General features: G+C 48.7%; 6 protein-coding genes across 7 annotated transcripts; 2 read left to right on the forward strand and 4 right to left on the reverse strand.

The window, feature by feature from the left end:
- Positions 1 to 294: 294 nt before the first annotated feature.
- H257_03287 (hypothetical protein) lies at positions 295 to 603 on the forward strand (the record flags this gene model as incomplete). Its single annotated transcript, XM_009827295.1, has 1 exon — positions 295 to 603. The coding sequence occupies one exon, from the start codon at positions 295 to 297 to the stop codon at positions 601 to 603; it is 309 nt and encodes a 102-aa protein (XP_009825597.1).
- Positions 604 to 870: 267 nt separating this feature from the next.
- H257_03288 (hypothetical protein) lies at positions 871 to 1212 on the reverse strand (the record flags this gene model as incomplete). The annotated part of the gene is made up of 1 exon (XM_009827296.1): positions 871 to 1212. One exon carries the CDS (start codon positions 1210 to 1212, stop codon positions 871 to 873), a length of 342 nt encoding a protein of 113 aa, XP_009825598.1.
- Positions 1213 to 2510: 1298 nt separating this feature from the next.
- Positions 2511 to 5041, reverse strand: H257_03289 (hypothetical protein). The gene is made up of 2 exons (XM_009827297.1): positions 3990 to 5041; positions 2511 to 3314 (listed from the first exon to the last, which is right to left on the reverse strand). The coding sequence occupies exons 1-2, from the start codon at positions 5010 to 5012 to the stop codon at positions 2667 to 2669; spliced, it is 1671 nt and encodes a 556-aa protein (XP_009825599.1). The 5' UTR covers positions 5013 to 5041; the 3' UTR covers positions 2511 to 2666.
- A 368-nt stretch (positions 5042 to 5409) lies between these two features.
- H257_03290 lies at positions 5410 to 15061 on the reverse strand. 2 transcript variants are annotated; one of them, XM_009827298.1, is made up of 16 exons: positions 14200 to 15061; positions 13682 to 14067; positions 13442 to 13619; positions 12961 to 13191; positions 12443 to 12839; positions 12346 to 12393; positions 11543 to 11596; positions 11359 to 11486; positions 11109 to 11306; positions 10817 to 11042; positions 8696 to 10521; positions 8154 to 8641; positions 6373 to 7496; positions 6070 to 6305; positions 5839 to 5912; positions 5410 to 5745 (listed from the first exon to the last, which is right to left on the reverse strand). In XM_009827298.1, exons 1-16 carry the CDS (start codon positions 14965 to 14967, stop codon positions 5511 to 5513), a joined length of 6597 nt encoding a protein of 2198 aa, XP_009825600.1. In that variant the 5' UTR covers positions 14968 to 15061; the 3' UTR covers positions 5410 to 5510. The 2 variants fall into 2 exon arrangements, with proteins under 2 accessions (XP_009825600.1, XP_009825601.1); XM_009827299.1 differs by having other exon boundaries at positions 5410 to 5790.
- A 43-nt stretch (positions 15062 to 15104) lies between these two features.
- On the forward strand, positions 15105 to 15615 carry H257_03291 (hypothetical protein). Its single transcript, XM_009827300.1, has one exon. It carries the CDS (start codon positions 15113 to 15115, stop codon positions 15578 to 15580), a length of 468 nt encoding a protein of 155 aa, XP_009825602.1. The 5' UTR covers positions 15105 to 15112; the 3' UTR covers positions 15581 to 15615.
- A 440-nt stretch (positions 15616 to 16055) lies between these two features.
- On the reverse strand, positions 16056 to 18266 carry H257_03292 (hypothetical protein). Its single transcript, XM_009827301.1, has 4 exons — positions 18119 to 18266; positions 17388 to 18054; positions 16916 to 17229; positions 16056 to 16379 (listed from the first exon to the last, which is right to left on the reverse strand). The coding sequence occupies exons 1-4, from the start codon at positions 18229 to 18231 to the stop codon at positions 16115 to 16117; spliced, it is 1359 nt and encodes a 452-aa protein (XP_009825603.1). The 5' UTR covers positions 18232 to 18266; the 3' UTR covers positions 16056 to 16114.
- Positions 18267 to 20299: the final 2033 nt, after the last annotated feature.

The following is a 20299-nucleotide window of genomic DNA, read 5'->3' on the forward strand; positions in this document are numbered from 1 at the left end:
CATTTTATGCCATTTTTCATGGCATCCAGACCCACCCTAAGTATATCAACGATAGGGAATATGAGAATACAGAAATCGCTAAGGTCACTCTAAAATATTTCATCACGGTGTGGTAAAAATGGAATCGATGAACGCCACATACAATTTTACAAGCCCCCTGAATCTCGTCGAGCGTGAAGCCCCCCAAAGCTCCGACGGGTGTTGATCTTTCTCCAAAGGCTCAGGGATGTCGGGGCACGAAATGATCGAGATTCGAAACCACGTCGAGTTATCAATGGACTTCCCAACAACAAAATGTTATTTTTGGACCTCATGTGGGCGATGAACATCGACCTAGTCACCCCCACGACCGCCGCTATGTATGCCCTACTAGTATCCCCTCTGCAAACTTTAGGCGACAAACTTTCCATCGTGTGGTTCGCGCGTGAAATCGATTGGGGCGCCTTAGGGTGGGATGGTACGGAAGATTTGCACCACACCGACAAGCCCATGGGCGTGATTGCCAACCTTATGACGACCCTAGAAACATCTAACGATTACTTGGTCGTCGGGGACTTTTGTATCCGAGGGTGCCTCAGTTTGCATGCGCTGCGCTGGAATTAGTCGTCGAAAGGTCAAGGGAGTCGTCATGGCGTGACTTCATCTCAATCAATTTCTCATGGGGCCATTGAGCAGCGTTCCAGCTTCTGAATCGAATTCACAGTTCATGAAAAGTATGCTATATATAGCAAGTGAACAATCAAAAGAGCGAGTTTGAAATCGATCTTGGTAAATAATATCCACACCGCAGGCTACCTACCACTTTGCCTGAACGATGTTTGGCCACGAGATAGTTTACTCAAACGGACAATATTGCTAACGTTACTTCAGTTATAATAATTGCAACTCCAGACACAAATATGCAAACTCCTCGTCCGAGAACCCGGCAGCTTGGGACGACAGGGCAAATGGCTCCACCTCATCCAAATCGAACAAAGTGTTGTTCGTGTTGTTGTCTATGCAGTCGCGGCCCACTTGTACGGACTGCTTGACGAGCTCCCGCAGCGAATGGAACTCCCTGCGCCGCTTGGTAGCGTAGGCCTTTTGGAGGGCGTTGGCTTTTTTTCGGTGGAATTCGCACAAGCGATGGAACGACCCGTCGCGTTTGATTGTGCGTCGGTTGCCGCACGTTTTGTACGTGTAGGTGCACGTGTCCTCCTCGTGTTTGTCCATGGGATGCAATGTGAAATGGCAAACTAACCAGATGTACTTCAACGTGCATGTGTCGTACGTCCAACGTAACAAGGCCGTACATTAAATAAATAACCTTGATATTGTATGTAGTATAATGTACGATAATATGTACGTTGTACAACGTACGATGATCATCCACGTGCTGCGGATTGACACGGTCCCACTCTTGTCAAGCGGCAGCAGCCACAAAAAAACCCGATCTTGCTGGTAATTATGTGGCTTTGATTTCCTGCTCGTGCAGCTGTTGTACCCTGGGTCAAGCCAGTCGTGGGTTAATATCGTGAAGCGTACGTACACACGTTCATTGGCCAAAGTGGTAACTTTACGGTACAATGCTGCTGAGCAATTGCTTGGTGTTATTACCGCCAGATGGTGGATTTATTTCACTGTCAGGTATTAATTAATATATACTGTAGCATACTATAATAGTACAGTAGAGTTCATGGTAGTTCACGCTCGCTTTGGATGTCGTACGAGGTCACAGAACTGATCCCGTGCAAACGGTTCGGGCATGAATTCGAATCAGCGCAACTTTTAATATGACCAATTTATGATCACTTTTCCTAAGGCGTCATCGAAGAATTCACATATCTCCGGTCTCAGGAACAATTTTCACATTCTGTGAAGTGATTGTTAACAACGAAACATGTTGCTTTAACCTCATCATCATATTGTCGCCTTTAAGAATATTGTTCAGGTACACAAGTCAGACTTTCCAAGCAAGTTTACTCGTTTTTTGGAGACTATTTATGATGCTTTTTTAAGCTTGAACTATGTATGGCAACTTGCTTACAAATTGTGCGGATAGGGTACGTATTGTTGACAGGTAAAATATCATTTGTCAAGGTTATGCGTTTCAAGAGAAAGACTTGAACTCTCGCATTTCCAATAACGACAAGAAACCATGGCACTCGAAACAGATAGACAAGTGACACAGTGAACAAGGTATTTTAAGATGCAAGCATGTACTCCGGAGTACGTCATTGACCATCAAAGCTGTGATTGGGATTTGTTTGGGATTTGAAACTCGAGCGTATAATTTACGAGAGGTTTGCCGCCAAATAATATTGCGATGCGATTGGCTGATACGGAGAGATCATAAAATGGTACAGTGATCATAAATTGGTCATTTACGTCAACTATTAATACTACGTAGTATTAATAGTATTGTGGATTCGGTACAGATTTCCAGCGAATCACGAATCGACACTATTGGCTAATCCAATTTTGAATGGATTTGATTGGCTCTTACAAAAAGGATAAATATATTCAACCAATCAGAACTCCAGCGTGATTCAGTATTAATTAGCCAAACCACGCGAATTTTGCTAGTTTATAGCGAATTCACAATCTTGTACTACGTAGTACTGTATGTATTCATACATGCATCATCATCATGCGAGAAGTGACTGTACCACGTCAATTATGTAACGTTACTTGGCCAAGTACGTCTGGAGCAAGGTGGCAGTGGCGCTATTGAATCCATCGACACTAGTCGCCTTGTTCTTGCGCGACGCGGAGAGCTGGTTGCGCACTTGCGTAGCGAGAACTTTGCCGAGCTCGACACCCCACTGGTCAAAGCTGTTGATTCCCCACACGGCACCTTGAACCACCGTGCGGTGCTCGTACAAAGCGAGCAGTTGGCCGCAGCTAAATGCGGTCAGATGGCCTTCAAACAGGAGCGACACGGATGGACGGTTGCCCGGGAACGCCTTGTGTGGCTTCAATGCGTCCGGGACGTTGGTGAGCTCGTCAATCGATTTGCCGTTGGCGAGCGCGTCCGGCTGCGCAAAGAAGTTGCTCATGAGTTCATCGTGGTTGCTCACGGCTTCGCCCGCCAATTCCACGGGGGTTTGCGATTTGCAAAACCCGATGAAGTCACACGGCACGACGCGACCTTGGTGGATCAGCTGGTAAAAGCTGTGCTGGCCGTTCGTCCCCGGCTCGCCAAAGTTGATTTCGCCGGCTTGGAACGGCAGCTCGACGCCGGCCAAGTCGACGCGCTTGCCGTTGGATTCCATGTCCACTTGCTGGATGTGTGCGGCAAAGCGGAGCAAAGCTTGGGCGTACGGAAGAATCGCCTGTCATATGTACATTTATTAGGCTAGGCGATTTATTATTATACTCAAACAAATTCGACGACGGGACTCAATATCGAATCCGCAGCACCAAAATCATATGGACAGATATACGGACTAATACCACTCAAAAGCCGCCACAGCACGAATATAATCATTTGTGTGGCCAATTAAAATCTTGCTCCAACCAGCACAAATATCCAAATTTTGGCTGAAAGCATAATATATATCATATGTATATCATATGTATATATACATATGATAATGCCGTGCATACTGCACAACAAAATGGTCATTTTGTACAGTCATTCTTGTCGGAACAATGTTATGAAGAAATATTATATTTCAAGTCCAATCTGAATATATATATATATATACGTTCACATGTTGTAAAATATCGATCAGAACAATTATTACCACGATCATCACCGATAGTATGATTCTTCCGAGATATACCAATCCATATACATATATATACAAAAAATTAGTCGGCATAGTAGATCACAACGTACTATGATTTGAACATTCATCGACAAAAACAATAATAGTATTTTCGAGCCAAATACATAGACATCTATAGATATATATATACCACCAGAGTTGACATTGTATATTAAACAGACTGCACGATCAAAAGCATAAATAACGTCAACATTAACATCGTCACATATATAATACCCGAGTGGCATGGCCAAGGAAGGACGAGTTCCAGACTCCAAGCAAACCCAGCAACACGGGCAAGTTGGATCGCAGCGGCGCCGTGAGCAAGTGCGTGTCAATATCATGCGCGCCCGCCAGGAACGAGTCGGTGATGTCGGCGCCATAATGGATGGCAAGAGGGACAATTCCCACGGCGCTGCACACGCTGTAGCGGCCACCGACCCAGTCCCAGAACCCAAACACATTGGCGGCGTTGATGCCGAACGCTTCCGCCTTGGGGACGGCGGCGCTGACGGCGATAATGTGCTGGCGGATGGCATCGGCGGCGCTCACGCCCTTCTTGGCGAGGGACGACACGAGCCAGTCGCGGAGCGTGCGCGCGTTGAGCATGGTTTCGGCGGTCGTGAAGGTCTTGGACACGATGATCACGAGGGTGTGCTCGGGGTCGAGGCCTTCGATGGCGCGGGCGGCGTCCACGGGGTCCACGTTGGCCAGGAAGCGCAGCGTGCGGCCAGCCGCCGCCGCTTTCGCGACCGGTTCGTGCTTCAACGCTTCAAACACGTATTCCGGGCCGAGGTAGCTGCCGCCAATGCCGATGGACACGACGTTCGTCAAGTGCTTGCCAGTGGCGCCCACATGCGCGCCGGTGCGAACTTTGTCCGAGAACGCGCGGATGTTGCGAAGGACGTGGTGCACGTCGTCGACCACGTTCACGCCGTCCACGTACAGCGGCTTGTTAGCGGGGCTGCGCAGCGCGATGTGCATCACAGCGCGGTCTTCCGTCGTGTTGATGTGTTCCCCCGCGGCCATAGCAGCGAGCTTTTGACGCAATTGCGCCGCGTCCGCCAAATCGAAGAGCAAGTCCAACGTCTGCGTGGTCGCATTCTGGCGCGAATAGTCGAGGTGGATGCCGTTGTACTCGGCAGTGAGCTCCGCGTTACGCGCTTCGTCCTTGAGAAGGGTCTTCAAGTGCGTGGTCTCCTTGATCTCTTTGGCGTGGGCCGTCAAGCGCTGCCATTGCGAGGTCTCGTTGATCGTCATGCTACTGGGGGGTGCAAAGAGTGTTGCAAAATGACCATCCTTGGAAAACGGTGGCCGATAATATTCAATGTTACAGGTAATTCGCATGAGTCTACTGTATACGAATGAAGAGACTATATTATTTATTGAAGGAGGTTTCATGGAATTTTAGTAGATTTGAATATACAGGATATGGAAACAAACAGAATTCGTGTCTGATTGGCCAATGTCGCCCAGTCAACCACTTCAAGGTGGCGACGTCATGTGTGGGGAACAAACATCCTTCTCGAGGTGACGACGACAACGTGGAGTGCATTGACGATGCTATGTACCCAACCCATCCATGCCTATGGAGATGCAACCTGTACATGTCCTGAATATCATGCCTCATCGCGGCCTTCTCGTACAGCGAGCGGGGGAGAAACTCGGCATTGTTCACCTCGGGCGGGTTTGTCGTCCTTACGACGTGTATGACTAAGTTACTACGTAGTACTTCGAGGTACATGCTACCGGTATGTACTACTTCCATCCACGAAGGAGGTTGGCCTTGGGTGCCGAACTGTTGGTGGTGTCCTTGGTCGCGACCGTGAACGTCGACGCGACGACTTCCCTTGTCGGCAGTTCCACTACACACGATTTGGCTTTGTCTTGGAGCATCTGAATCACACTTGCATCTTCCTTGGCTTTCTCGTCCGCCACGCGCATCATCTCTTCCAGCGACGACATTGACGCTTGCATCTTGGCAAGGGCGCGACTGAACATGTATCATTAGCACCAACCGCAACACCTCATCGTCGCACTTCAACCATCATAACATCATTCCTGCTTTCATCATCAGTGTACGCACCTCGTCTCGTCCGTCTTGGCCGTGAATTGCCGCCGCTCCGCTTCAAGGCGATGCACCAACTCGCCATTTTGTTTCTACGATGCATGATGATAATAAATAAATGAATACAAACATAAATGAATCATTAAAAACAAATTTTCCCAGCGTGATGATACAGTAATAAATAAATGATTACAAACATAAATGAATCCTTTAAACGATCTTCCCAATCGAACGATTGATTGTTTTTACCAACTGAGCGGCAATCGCTTGATCTTTTGGATGCATGTGACGAGGTCGCATGGCCAAGTGTGGAAACCGTGTCACATCCAGCTCAATGGGCAGCAAATACGACGGCGCCATGCACTTGTCCGACATGTCGTGGGTCGAAGGAGAGGATGGACGGGATAATAACATTACGTCGGGCATTTTCGGGGGCGGTTCGTCTAGGAACGCCAGCGCCCGCCGCCGTCGTTCCCACATGCGACCTATGCACACACACCCATTCCATCGTTCAATCTATCTATATATATATATATATATATATATATATACTTTGCTCGTCTTCCATGGCCATCTCGAGCTTGTTTGCTTGAGCACGATGCACGCTTTCCAACATGTCCATATTGGAGGCATATTCCACTTCAATCAAATGTCCAGTACTTCTCACCAACTCCTCCTTGATCCGCGACCGCACCAGTTTTTGTTGTCCTTCAAGATCCGACTTGGGAATGCTATTCTTGACAGGCCCAAGGGGCACTTGAGCTCGGAGGTCTCGCGTGTGCAGACGTTCGAGCGCTTGTAGTTCCGCGAGGCAGCGGCGGCGGACGCGTTCCTTGTCCTTATGGGCGTCCAGAGTCTTCTGTAGGAAATCCCGCGACACCAGGTCAAATTCATCATGACGTTGTCGCTGGCGCTGGGTTAAGTCGTAGCGAATAGCTCGCAGGCGACCTTCCATACCATCCTTCTCCGCCTGCGCCATGGCGGCCCGCTCGGCTGCTTCCCGTCGCTCCATATGCGTCCTCATGTCGATTTCGAGCTCTTTTTGGGCGATACATTGCAAATCTCGTTCAAATAGAGCTTGGCATTTCTCCAGAGATAACATATGGTGGCTTGAGATGTCTTGCAGTTCCAGGTGGATATTGGCCAGCTCCGTCCGCCACTGATCTTGCACATCCTGGAGCTGTTTCTTGAACGCCGCTTCTTGGCTCGCCGCATCTGCCGCCAGAGCCGCGCACATCTGCCGGTACCCGCCGTCCAGGTCAACCATGACCTCATCCTGCCATTTCTCATCCTGAATCGACAACTTCCGCAACGCAGCTTGCATTTCGACGGCCAAATCACGTTCATATGCCGCCAGTTGCGCTCCAAGCGTTTGTTCTAGCGCCGATTTGTCTGATGCCAACTCGCGGCGCTGGGCAGCATGCGCCTCTGCGAGCAGGTGAAACATCCGGGCGTGGCTTTCGCGCTCCATCGCGAGTTGCGCCGTGTGTTTGGCTTGGGTTTCAATCCACTTGATCTCGATGGAAGCTGCAGCTTCGTCGTAAAACGCTTGCTGGTTCTGTGACAGGGACAAAGTCAGCGCACGCGTAGACTCGACTGATGACGTGGCACGCTCTTGCTGCGACACGGCGCGACCTTCGTGTTGAGCGAGTTGGACGCGGATACGTTCGACAGCTCTACTCAGTTGAAGAAGAACGAACCATCATCTCACGAATTCGAAAACATCATATCTTGTGAATTCGCTATAAAGTTGCAAAATTCGCGTGGTTTGTCGAATCAGTGTTGAATCACGCTGGAGTTCGGATTGGTTGAATATACTTGTGCTTTCTGCAAGAGCCAATCAAAAATTCACTAAAAAATGGATTAGCCAATAGCGTCGATTCATGATTTGATTGGAAATTCGTAATGTCAAGTCGGTTCGTAATTGGAGTAGGATCGAATAGACTTGGCAAATCGATTTGAGAATGAACTAGCCAATCAAAATCCATTCTAACCCCCCCTTTACAAGATTTCTGAACGGTTCAGCCAATCAATACGTTTTCTAAAAAAGCCCGTTGCAGGTTGAACTCACTGTACTATAGTAAATACAAGATATATTGCCAAGTCCATTCAAAAACGGTTTCACTTTTGAACAGTCCAAATTTGCGTGAGAAGGACAATATCGAATTCACAATATAAAACTATCAAAAATAAAAGTAGGACTTATAAAACCTCATATTGGAAAACGATACATTCCAACGAACACAAATCGCCCGGATCGTGCGAGAACCAACTACTAGTCTACTATTACTACTACTACTAGTAGTAGTATATCCTATCAATCATAACAATACCTGAGATGGCGGTCGTTTACCAATGTCAGCTGACTTAGATGAGAAGACAACACGTCTTCCTTTTCCATGCTCAGGGCACTCAGCGCTTCGGTCCAGTGTTCTTGCGCGCGTTGCAGCGTCACCTCATGGCTCCTCTCGTCGTGGTCCGCCTCTGCCTTGAGCTGCTGCACTTGCCGGTGGAGTTGAGCTTCTCGTTCGTTCAAGTCCATTTGCATATCATTCCATTGGGCTTCCAAACTCAACTCATTCTGACGGAGTTGGCGAACGCTGTCATCTTCTACCCCCATACACCACATCTCATGGGTTTCGTCGGCTATTTGGAGCTCCCTTTGAGCAGTGGCCATCGCTCCAGCATGTGCCTCATGTAATACTGCAATGCATTGCTCTCCCCGCCACAGTTCGTCAGCGCACTGCGCAGCTACTTGGGCATACCCCCACGCTTGGCGTCGCTGGGAGTCTTCGAGCTCTTGCATCCACCCTTCTTCAGCCTACCATCCATCCGTCAAGGTAAGCAAAAAATGAAATATATATATATGTACTACCTGGGCATGGAGTAACCGAAGGTCTTGAAGGATGCAACTATGATGGGATGCAATGTCGGCCATGGTCGTGGTATGTGCAAAGTGCACTTCGTCCATGGCAGCTTGCATCGCATCGAGGTGGGCGTCGACGTCGCGTTGGTGCTGGCGTTGCTGCGCAAGAATCCGTTGCCGAGCCAGTTCTTGCGCTTGGTTCCACGTGTCCAATGCTTGCTCGTGGTGTACATGCATCCGTTCAAGTTGGAGCATCCTGCGACAGCGTTCGTCTTCCATCGACAACATCAGTTGTTCCAAGCCTTCGTGCCATGTCTCTCTGAGACCGTCCATTTGGTCGCGATGGGTTTGATTGGCTTGCTTATGCCGTTCGATCTCCCGTCGCTCCACATCACTACACTGGACCTGCAGTACCTCGACTTGCTCGTCTAATATCCGTTGCTTGGCGTCGTACTCTGCTCGAAGCGAGTCCACTAGATCTGACGTACTGGTCACCCTGGTGTCTTGTACCACGACTAACGCCGACAGTTGCATCCACTGCTTGGCTCGTACATCTTCCATTTCCATGGCAAAAGTCATTGTCTGCTGACTCGCGCGCTCGCGTAGCTCCGCTTCTTGACGGCAAAGTTGCATGTCCACTCTACATCGTTCATCTCGTCTAGTGCTTTCTTGGACCTCGAACGCAACGTCGAGATCCCGCAGAACGTTCCCGTGGCTATCCATCACCTGCTGCCGCCGCCCTTGGGTTTCTACCTCCAATCGCTCGAAACTGTCCTCCCAACGGCGTACTCGGTCCATCAAGGCGGCGTCCTGGCTAGCTAAAGCCGCCTCCAACTCGATTGTAGCATCTTGCACTCGCTGGACTTCGACGTGGTGGCGCTGGACCAGTTGTTTCATGAACCGGGCGTGTTGCACCGACTCGTGGGTCGCGTTCGTGTCGAACTTTGCGAGCAACTCACGCCATGCCACGTCACGATCTGCCATCGCTTGAACGTGCTCGGCTTCGGACGCTTGGTGTTTCAACGTTATGGCCTCAACGGCAACTTGATGGCGTTCCTTTGCCTCTGCGATGTCGTTCTGGACGCTGTCACATGTGGCAACCCAGCGATGCCGTCGCTCTTCGTGTGACATTTGAATCGTTTCAACGGCTTCTCCCAGTCGGTCGCGTTTGAGCTCATGTTCGCGTTGAACTTGTCGCACATTGTCTTCATGTTCAATATGCAGCGCCACCAAATCTGCTTGCTTTTGATTGGTCCACGCGGCTTGTTCGAGCTGTCGGTCGCGCCACGTCATGTCTGTGGCACGGACAAATGTCTCCGTATCGGCTAGAAATCGTTCTTCCTGGGCCATCTGGAGCATCTCGAGGTCGTACAATTGCAATGCGACAGCGTCCTGCTGACCGCGCAACTCCCTCGCGTGCATGGCCCTCGTCTCACATAGCACCATGTCGGCTTCTGCGACAAGGGATGCGCACTTAGCCTCCCACTCGGCCATTTTCACTCGGAGTTTGTCTTCGTCCAGCGCGGCTTGGACGCTCATCGCCTTCAAAGTCTCGACGTGCTGGTGACTCGCCGCTTGGATTTCGTCCATCCAGTGCTGTTGGTCGGCGTGATGCAAGTCCATGGCCGCTTCCATCTTGGCCGTCATGGTGTTCTGGAGCAACGCCATCGAGTCGGCGTGTGCGTTCGCCGAGAACGCCAACGTCGTGGCTTGGGCAGCGACCAGTTTGTCGTGGCGGGTGTGCTGATCGTCAAATGCTGCGATAAAGTGCACCTTTTCCTGGGCGCATTGTTCGTTGAGGGCTAAACACAGCGATGCAAACCGACTTTCCAGATCTACCCATCCAATGAGTACAAACGTAACGAATGAGTACAAGAGGAATGATTAATGAGTACATATGTAAACGAACGAGTACTAAAGTAATGATTAATGAGTACAAATGGAACGAATGAGAACAAAAGTAACGATTAATGAGTACAAATGGAACGAATGAGAACAAAAGCATTACTTAATGAGCACAAAAGTAACGATTAATGAGTACAAAAGGAACGATTAATGAGTACAAAAGGAACGAATAGTGATCTATAGGTACAAAGCCATGGGATTTAAGTGCGATGGAATGGGGCGTACTTGCAATGGTTTTGGCGGCGGAAGACAGCTGCAACGTCTGCGCTTGGGACCAGAGAGCAATCTGATGGTTGCATTCCGAGCTGAGCTGTTGAAGGAGCCACGCCAGCGGCTTGGACGCCGCTGGTCGATCGGTCCAGATTTCATGCAGTGTGTGTATTTGGGTTTCCAAAGCAGTCATAGTGTCGTCTAGAGTAGCAGTAGGTGGAGGCTGTGGTTGGTCGGTAGCCTACTCGGCAACAGCAATGTGTCAACTAAAACACAAAAACTGCGATACGGTTGATTGGCGGTGTACCGCTGGAGGTGTTCCCAACATGGACAGAACGACATGTTGGAGTTGAAGCAACCGGTGGGTCGTGGCTGCATCTTCGAACGGAGGACAGGGTAGAGAGAGTGAATGGACCTTCACTCTGGCAGCTTTTTGCAGTTGCTTGTCTTTCTTTTTGACCAACAGTTTGAGTTTGGCGAGTTTTCGCTCCAATGCGAATTTGTCCTGTGACGAGGTTATGAATGATCATGTAATATATATATATATCGTTGCTTACGTGTTCATCAAACTGAATGCCCGCGTCGTACCGGTACTGTGTTCCTGTGCTTGTGCTCGTACAGTAGCTGTAGTCGCTGGTTTGGGTGCTTTCGGTAACTACTATACATGGCGGGACCGGAAGTCGTTCTAATAGAACTGCCACGTCAGTGTATACTCATAATTACACTCGTTCGACTAAATACCTGTGACACCGTCGTCCGATTGAGTGGCTGCTTCGTGGTAGGTTGGTTGGACACCTTGAATGACTTTGTTATTGATATATATATCCAAGTGTGTTCATCGTAACGTAAAAGTACAATTTCAGGTGCACGAGAATTAGCCAATCAATTCCTACAAAGGCAGTTTTTAACCTAACGGCCCAAAAAATATGCAAATGGGTATACAAAGGCTAAGCTTAAAATGGTGCACCTTAAATTGGACCGCTTGTTTTTAACTGTTTCTGGACGAATTGATGTGAATGATAATGAAGTATAACAGGAATCATATCGCATTCATAACTCCCGAATAGGCCTGGATTTTGGCTTCATGTAACATATTCTAGAATTATAATCCGATACCTATGAGTCGAGTTACATGCGCCTTCCACGGCAGCGGAAAAAGTGTTCTGAAATTGGAGTTTTACGTTACTGATAAGAAAGTCACATTGGGTGCAGCAGCAGCTCTCTACTGTTTCAAAACGTTTCTCTACAAATCCAACCACATATCACAACAACAACCAACAAATCAATACTACGATATTGTGGAGTCGGTACAAATTTCCAGACCGTGTCGAATCGAATGTCGCCATCGAATCACGAATCATCGAATATCGCTAATCCAATTTTGATTGGATTTGATTGGCTCTTACAGAAAGGACAAGTATATTCAACCAATCCGAACTCCAGCGTGATTCCATATTAATTAGACGACCCGCGCGAATTTTGCAAGTTTAGAGCGAATTCACAATATCATCAACCTGGGTAATTCATACACATACGAGTAATACCTCGAACGTCCAAGCTGGCAGCACTATCGTTTGGTTCCGTTTGCCCATCTAAAACCCATATGATGAGTTCCCACAGCCAGCATTGGCACGAGCTCACGTGAAATCGAAACGTTGTTGCTGTCGTCGTGGCTCCCCTGTGTAAGCAAATGGTCGAGCAACTCTTGGTGCGCCCCGTGCCAGTCCATATCCGGCGCGCGCTCGCTTGTATGGGCGGCATCATATCGAAACACATGGTGATCGCCCAGCATAAGCCTGGCGCCATGACGTAGCTCGGTGGTATCTAGAATCGGCCGGCCATTTACCCGGACTGCCGCCACCGCCGCGGGACGGACGCGGACAATGTTGTTGGTGCAGTGGAGGATGGCATGCAGAGGCTGCATATCGTGGCCAGCAAGCACGATATCCGGCACGAGATCACTGGCGGCGTCCCCACCTCCCACCGTCGTGATGCCTTCTTCGATACAGTACACGACTCGTTCAGTGTACCGAGGGTCCTACTCAAAACGCCATATCGCATGAATTAGAATGGCTTCAAACAATATATAGTATACGTCATGACTCCTAGTTCATATGGTGGAAATAGGAATATGTATATATATGAGTTTGTAGTAGTACTTGGTTCAAGTTGACCAGATGCGGCACCGACAGTGTGGTGCAGTCGAGAACGTTTTGAGCTGACGATTCTATCTCGACCTCTTCTTCGACTTGGGATGGTGGGCGGAGATCACCAAGTTGCTGAGCGACGCGCAGTTGACTTCGAAGCATGGACAACTCCAAGCGAAGAAGTTGCATCACGGCGTTACCTTCGTCCACCGCACCTGATGCCTCCACAGCCTGCAATTGGGCCTACAAAAGGTACACATAAGAACCACACATACCATCCAAAATCATATCAAATCGCCATCCTATCAATATATAATATATATATCCCGTCATGGACGGCCCCATACACGAAAACCGAATCAACGAATATTTATATGTTGCTATAACACCACGAATCCAATGGCCAGTTTACATCCAATGGCCACGAATCCAATGGCCAGTTTACATCCAATGGCCACGAATCCAATGGCCATTTGACATCCAAGAGTCGTACCGACGGTTGGGCCACGAATGCTAGCTTGGCGCGCTCGACGTACTTGAGTGTGCTCAACGTTTCGTCGTAATGAATGCAGCACGGACTGATCGCGGCGAGCATGACCAATCGACCAGATCCAGACAAACTGTCTTTGAGAAGTCGAGTGAGCACCGAGTTGCGGTATTGCACAAATCCCCTACATCACCACCACCCCATCACCATCAAGAAGAAGAAGAAGTTCCATCTGAGATGTCGTACGATGAGATACTTTTCCCCGCCGCCGCGTGGTTGGTCGTGGCTGCCAATGCATTGATCACATCTCCCAACGCACTCAAGGACTTGTTGATGGCCGCGGCTTCGCGCAGCCGGTCGCCACATGCGACGACGTCCGCCCGCTCACTCCCGGCCAAGTCCACCATGCACACCTTGGTGGGTGCCAGTCGCTTGTCCAGCCAATGCAAAGTAAGCGTGAGGATGGCGTGGGACCGGGACGAGAGCTGGTTCATACTCGTGGCGGCAACTGTGCGGGTCTTATTGCCTTCTGCGACGAGGTATTCAATGTCGTGCGCGCTCGTGACCACCAGATTCGACACGTGTTCGACGTAGGTACCATTTGCCGGATGTTCGCGCACCTTGAGCGATTCCTAACGCACACCCACCATATATGTATCGTAACGTTACTGTATCTCAGAGTATTCTGGAATAGAAAGACAGATATTATAGACACTATTTGAAAGAATACACTAATTAGTGCTGAACCGATCGATCGATCGTACTTTGGTGTGCGGGTCCAGCAAGTCGTACACGCGTTCGTTGTAAATCTCGACAAATGTCATCTTGACTGTGCACGTTGGCGACGGATGTGACGCCGTGGTTTGTTTGTCTAGAGTGCCATCATCCTTGATCTGCGATGACGTTTGCACATGCGACGTGGTCGAGGTGGCGGATACCGTAGGAGGGGATGATTGCATCGCGTCAAAGAGCGCGTGGCATATCCGGGGCACTAACCCGCGGGCCTCGTGATGGTTGCTTTTCGACTTGCCCATCATACTGAACGACTTGCCGGCACCTGTTTGTCCGTACGCGAACAACGACACGTGAAGGCGTTCGTTCCATGCCGTCGACAACACGTGCGTGCCGATGCGGTCGTACACGAGCTGCTGGTCGGCGTGATGGACGTGGTCGGGGTCGCAGCTCCAGAAACTGTGATCATACGTAAACGATTGCGACCAGACCTTGGACGACTTGGCTTCGGCAGACAAGGACGGCCGCTTCGTCGGGCTGTCATGTACCATGGACGCAAGTTTCGACGGACTGCTGTTCGCCGGATTCAGCTGACCCGATTGCCGTCGACGAAACGAAGACGCGGAGGAGGAGGATGCTGATGTGGGACTCAACCCGGCGGGATCGACGACTGTCGTTTGATTGTCCACCATCGTGATGATGTTGCGGCATCCAGCTTTCCGCTCATCGTCCGACATCGGTCGCACTCGGACCGCTGTCATGACACCACTCGTGGTGCCCTCGTCCTGGGGCCATAACATGTTTTTCCTGTGGTGATAGGAAGCGGCTTAGGTCGAACCAAGAAGGGTCATGCGCGCTCGCGGAAATCTAGCGGGGCGGCGCGGCAGTTGGAAAGTGTAACTGTCAGAGACGATATCCGGATAACATACTAGTATCTTTAAAAGCATGTCGACACCCGCCGAAGCGGCGACGACGCTTGTGTTTGTCTGCACAAGCAACACATGCAGGTCCCCGATGGCGGAAGCGTTGGCCAAGCAGTGGATTAAGGAATGCCACCCTCGAGCTCCCAGCATCAAAGTCACCTCCATGGCCCTCTCCGACGAGTACGAACCCCCCGGAAGTCCGGCATCGGCGCACGCCGTCACGGCCATGCGCCGTCGAGGTCTCGACTTGACGTCGCACCGATCTCAGCTCGTGAATGACGCCTTGATTGCCCAAGCAGACATCATTGTCTGTGTGACTGCCAAGCACGAGCAGCTCCTGCGGAAACGCTACCCGACCACGGACGTCCCGATTCATGTGTTCCCACAAGATATTCCTGATCCATGGCATCAAAGCGCAGCGGAATACGAAGCCTGCGCGATGCAATTGCACGAAGGGATCGGCACCCTGTTGCCCTTGCTTAACTTCTAACGTAACGTTAAGAAATGTACGAAAATAATCTTCCATTTACCACTACTATACATAAGTTACTGGAAAATAAATAAATTTTCCACACGATGGGAGGAAGAGTTTTGACTTTTTCTTTTTCCATTATACTTAAGTATATCGATAAACTTGCTTACCTTATACTTTTTCCACGACTACCTATGGAAATGTTTCAACTATATTTCTTTCTTCCTTAAGTAAGTACTTACTAGTATTTCTATTGCATACAAAAGTCGCAAAAATATCCATAAATCACAATATTAAATAAATACCCTCCGTGAATTTTATGTTCACTCTATCCACGTACACAATCACTGTCACTTCTAACTCGACTTCCTGGCGGAACCATCATAGCTCTTGGCAAAATGCTCACAAACCTCCCCCAAAAATCGTTCAGCCAATATCGACCGACGCACAAAACTGTGCTTGGCTAAGAGTATATACTACTCCTGCAATCAACCTCATCGTTCCGAGTATGTATTATATTCCGAGTTAGTTGGACATATTGTTAGTTATTCTCTATAGCTGAGTAAGAAGCTTCACTGCAGTAGACCAGATCCACATGTCATCGGTCACGTCTGCGCGGACATGCGGCGGCAGGCCTTGGCCTTGGACACACACGATGTCTCCGTCGGCACTTCGACAAATCTGATGCGGCATCTCAACGATCCATCCATTCGGCAGCTGCATCTGCAGCACCCCCGACGCCCGACCCGCGGATACTTCGCCCACACATGCCGTTCGTTTACGATGTCGCAGAGCCAGCAGGACCAACTCGGCCGTGCTATGGATGTACTGTTGAACCTCACTGGAGCGACATATGAAGGCTGTTTCGTATATTAACACAGCCAAGTCAATGTATGTATGTACAGACGACGAAACGGCACAAAGATATAATATGAGCCCAAGAATCAATATAACCTCTAATTAGTGTGACACTGAAAGTAGTGTGACTCTGGACATTTCGTCTTACATCCAAAAGTCCGTACAAACATATGATCCATGTAGATTTAGCGAGTGTATACAGTACACACACACACAAGTTCATATCAGAATGCTCATCGCATCGTTCGACTGGACGAGCACAATCGAATGTCTTTGAGGTGGGATGAAAGAACCGCCTGAGCCAATCAAATCACATTCTGGTAAATTTCTGCCAATCCAAACGTTTAATTTGGCCCAGTTCCTCGGCATTGGCCAAAACCACATACATACTAATTAATGTTTGTATCGCACAGTTTGTACAAGCCTCAATTCTATCAAATACTGACAGGTCCAAATTTGGTGAAAGACATTATATATATATATATATTCACGTACCCAGTTGTGCGAGCACTCTGCAGCACCACAAGAGGACCGTCGAAATACTCCAACCGATCACCGGTTGATGCTGATGGGGTGTAAAATGTGCGACGACGAACGTGGCCCCATGCTTTCAGCGGCTCTTGGATTTCAAAGGCGGGGGCATGTGGCGGCAAGAACATCGCGGCGGCCGCGACGGCGGCGCGCGGACTGCCGCCGCCGCTATTCTCCCTCAAATCCAAAATGATGCCAGTACGTTTCGAGTCAAGTGGGGCGATGGATTGCAGCGCCCATCGCATCGCTTCAACATCAAATAATTCTGGTACCGCCGCCTACACCACCATGTACATGTACAATATTATATATATAGTATGAATATATACAAAAAATTCGTACCAAGTCAATAATATATATATATATATAGTAGCATATACCATACGAACGATTGTCAACGATATACAAGAAATATTACATGGATAAGCACACGAACCGGATTCGACGGAGGGGTAAAGCAATCCAAGGGGAATGTGCGGTCGACAAAGCCAGCCATAGCGTCCAAACGAATGTACATGACACTGGATAGGGAAGAAGATGCATGGGGCAATGTGAAGGTTGAGATGTGCGGCGCCACGTGAACGAGCGGCGGGAGCAACGCCGCCGACGTCTGCGATGTCCTTGTTCGTTCATGGGCGTCGAGTTCGGGGGCTTTGACGGTGTCCGTATGGGGCAGAGCGAAGGAGGAGGACTCGCCCGCCTGGGGATGCAACAGCCTCACGGACGGATCCCCGAGGAGCGCCATGCTGTCCACGATGGCGGTCCATAGGTCGTCTTCGCTGGTGGAAGCGTCGATCTTGTCGCCAAAGATCGTGTGAACGAGGGACCAGTTGCATGTAGTCGCGTCCGTAAACACGTAGTACGCCTCGACAGCGTTCCAAAACTTGTCAAAGTTGAGTCGCGGGTCGTGGGTGGCCGATGCGGTCGAGAGGGTGTGGTGGACGTGCCGCCAGACACTGCGAAGCAGTAGACTCCACAGAGTTAGAGCCACGACGCAGACACCACCGAGCAGTGGCATATGCCGCCGAAGTTGACTCAGTGGTCGCACAAGCATGGATTCCACACACTGCAGCGGATACAGCACCAGTGCATGCATCCATCCCCTAGTCAGTCCAGCGTCGTCGTCATCATCGGATGACTATATATGCACATGGCAGGATGGACTACCTTCGTGTGGCCTGGCATGGAGGGACCAGCAGCAACACGAGGTTCTGCGCAAAGTCTGCCGCCGCACCCGTCGCTGCTTCAACCTCGGTGCACCGCGAACGCCGACGCAACATGCCACCACCCACAGACCTGTAACATTGCCATGTTGACTATTATGTTTCAAGTGTTACTGTATTCTACAGGGTATTGGTTATTACGTAAAAAAACGAAAACAATCATTGATTTGCTGAACTTCTTGCCCAATAGAATTTCAGAATTGATATGATTGGATAAAACTAGTTATCACAGCAATGAAACCCATGGTAAGTTAATATTATTCCAGGAAATATTAATATGTTATATGGTGCAAGAAAGCTAGAAACGACGAACAGGCCAAATCTTTTGCCCTACGTTTTTCTATTTAACCTATATGTTTTGGTCATTTTGGCCACCCCATACGTCTTGACGTTTGTATGGGCCAGTTATCCGTACACTTTATAGATTGAGGTTAAACTAAATCTACGTACGGATAAAGTGTACGGATAACTGGCCCATACAAACGTCAAGATGTATGGGGTGGCCACAATACGTCCGAGCCCATACATTTCTGTTGTAGCAAGGCAATCGGTTAAACTAAAATAGCTCTCATTTTTTCGTCAATTGTGACTTGGAACCACATGATCGATTCGCCTTGTCGAGATCTATCCTTTTTGTGATTAATATGCCAGGAAAAAATAATACTGCACATATTATAACGCTCTAAAAAGTGCTCAAAATATAGTTTCTAGGCTTCTTGCACCATAGCGTTGCAAACTTTTTTAGAGGTACATTGAACGTATGATACTTACAGTTAATTGCATTTATAAATAGATGTTTGTATCGTTTCCTCGAAGCATTTCCAATATTTTTATCAAATCTATATTTCGGCATATCAATGATCACTGTTGGAGTGGCCATCTTTACAATTTTACTGTAGATTGATACCTCACGCACAGATCGAGTTATTTCGTAAATGACACATATTATGATCAGTACCTGTAGGTATTGATTTAAATCTCAGCTATAGAGCGAAATGAAGGTCAGAAAAAGTGGCCGACTTTATTGGTTAATTGAGTTTGGATTATCATTTAAGACAATTTGGCTTCCAGCATGATTCCCAGGCATCATGTCGGGGAATTCACATCGGCGACAAGACCTACACACGTGAATACAGAGCTTGAGCATGGACGTGACGCTCATGAACATCACTGTCCATGCTCAAGCGTTCCACGGGATAACATCTTAGGCCCTACTCTTCCTCAAAGTCTCGATGAACTCAAAGAGTTCACCTACGATCGATCAACATCCTAGCGCACGACAGCTCCTACGCTGCCAAGGTATTAATTAATATTAGCTCCGCCTTCATAGCAAAGGTGGAGTTACCCGCCGTGCAGAGATGTGCAGTTTGCCACGGAGTCCACACGCCTGCTGTCGCAACGGCGTGTCCAGCCACCGACCATAATTTTATTCTCTGATTGCTTACAAACAACAAGTATAGATTCAATATTTATTTTATTTCTTCATCCGGTGTTTATCGACGAAATATCTACAATTTTATTTAAATATAAGATTTCCTCTTTCTAATCATTTCGAATAATGCTCGCTCCTCTCGTATTACCGCCTTTATTCTCTGCTTTATTTTTCTTTTATAAAATCTATTTTAATAGGTTCTATTAAAATAGGATATTTCCTTTTCGAAGAGCATTAGTTCCTGATCAATTCTGAGGAATAGATCAGAAACTCCTGGGCTAATCGCCAACATGTTGAGTATCTGAGCAAAACTTCGACAATATGTGAGTACGTACTTACTACACCTTTTTGCAGTTAAGTTGGACGAATGCCCGGTATATTTGGTCGTGTGCCCGATATATTAGGCGGTGTGCCCGATATAATTGGCCATGCGCCCGTTAAATTTGGCACCCGGATGTCGTGTGCCCGATATATTTGGCGGTGTGCCCGATATAATTGGCCGTGTGCCCAAGCAATTGCCCATGTGCCCGATGAATTGTGTCGTGTGCCCGATGAAAATGGAAATCACGCAATAAAAAGTCAATTCAATATAGAAATGGTCGTCAAACGACACATGCCACATCGTTGCTGTGACGTCACATACCAACGCCCATGTTGCCCATGGCCTCGGCGCATCCATCGTGGGTGCGTGTT

This window comes from Aphanomyces astaci, assembly GCF_000520075.1.
Source record: "Aphanomyces astaci strain APO3 unplaced genomic scaffold supercont1.5, whole genome shotgun sequence".
In the NCBI taxonomy this organism is placed as follows: Eukaryota; Oomycota; class Saprolegniomycetes; order Saprolegniales; family Verrucalvaceae; genus Aphanomyces; species Aphanomyces astaci.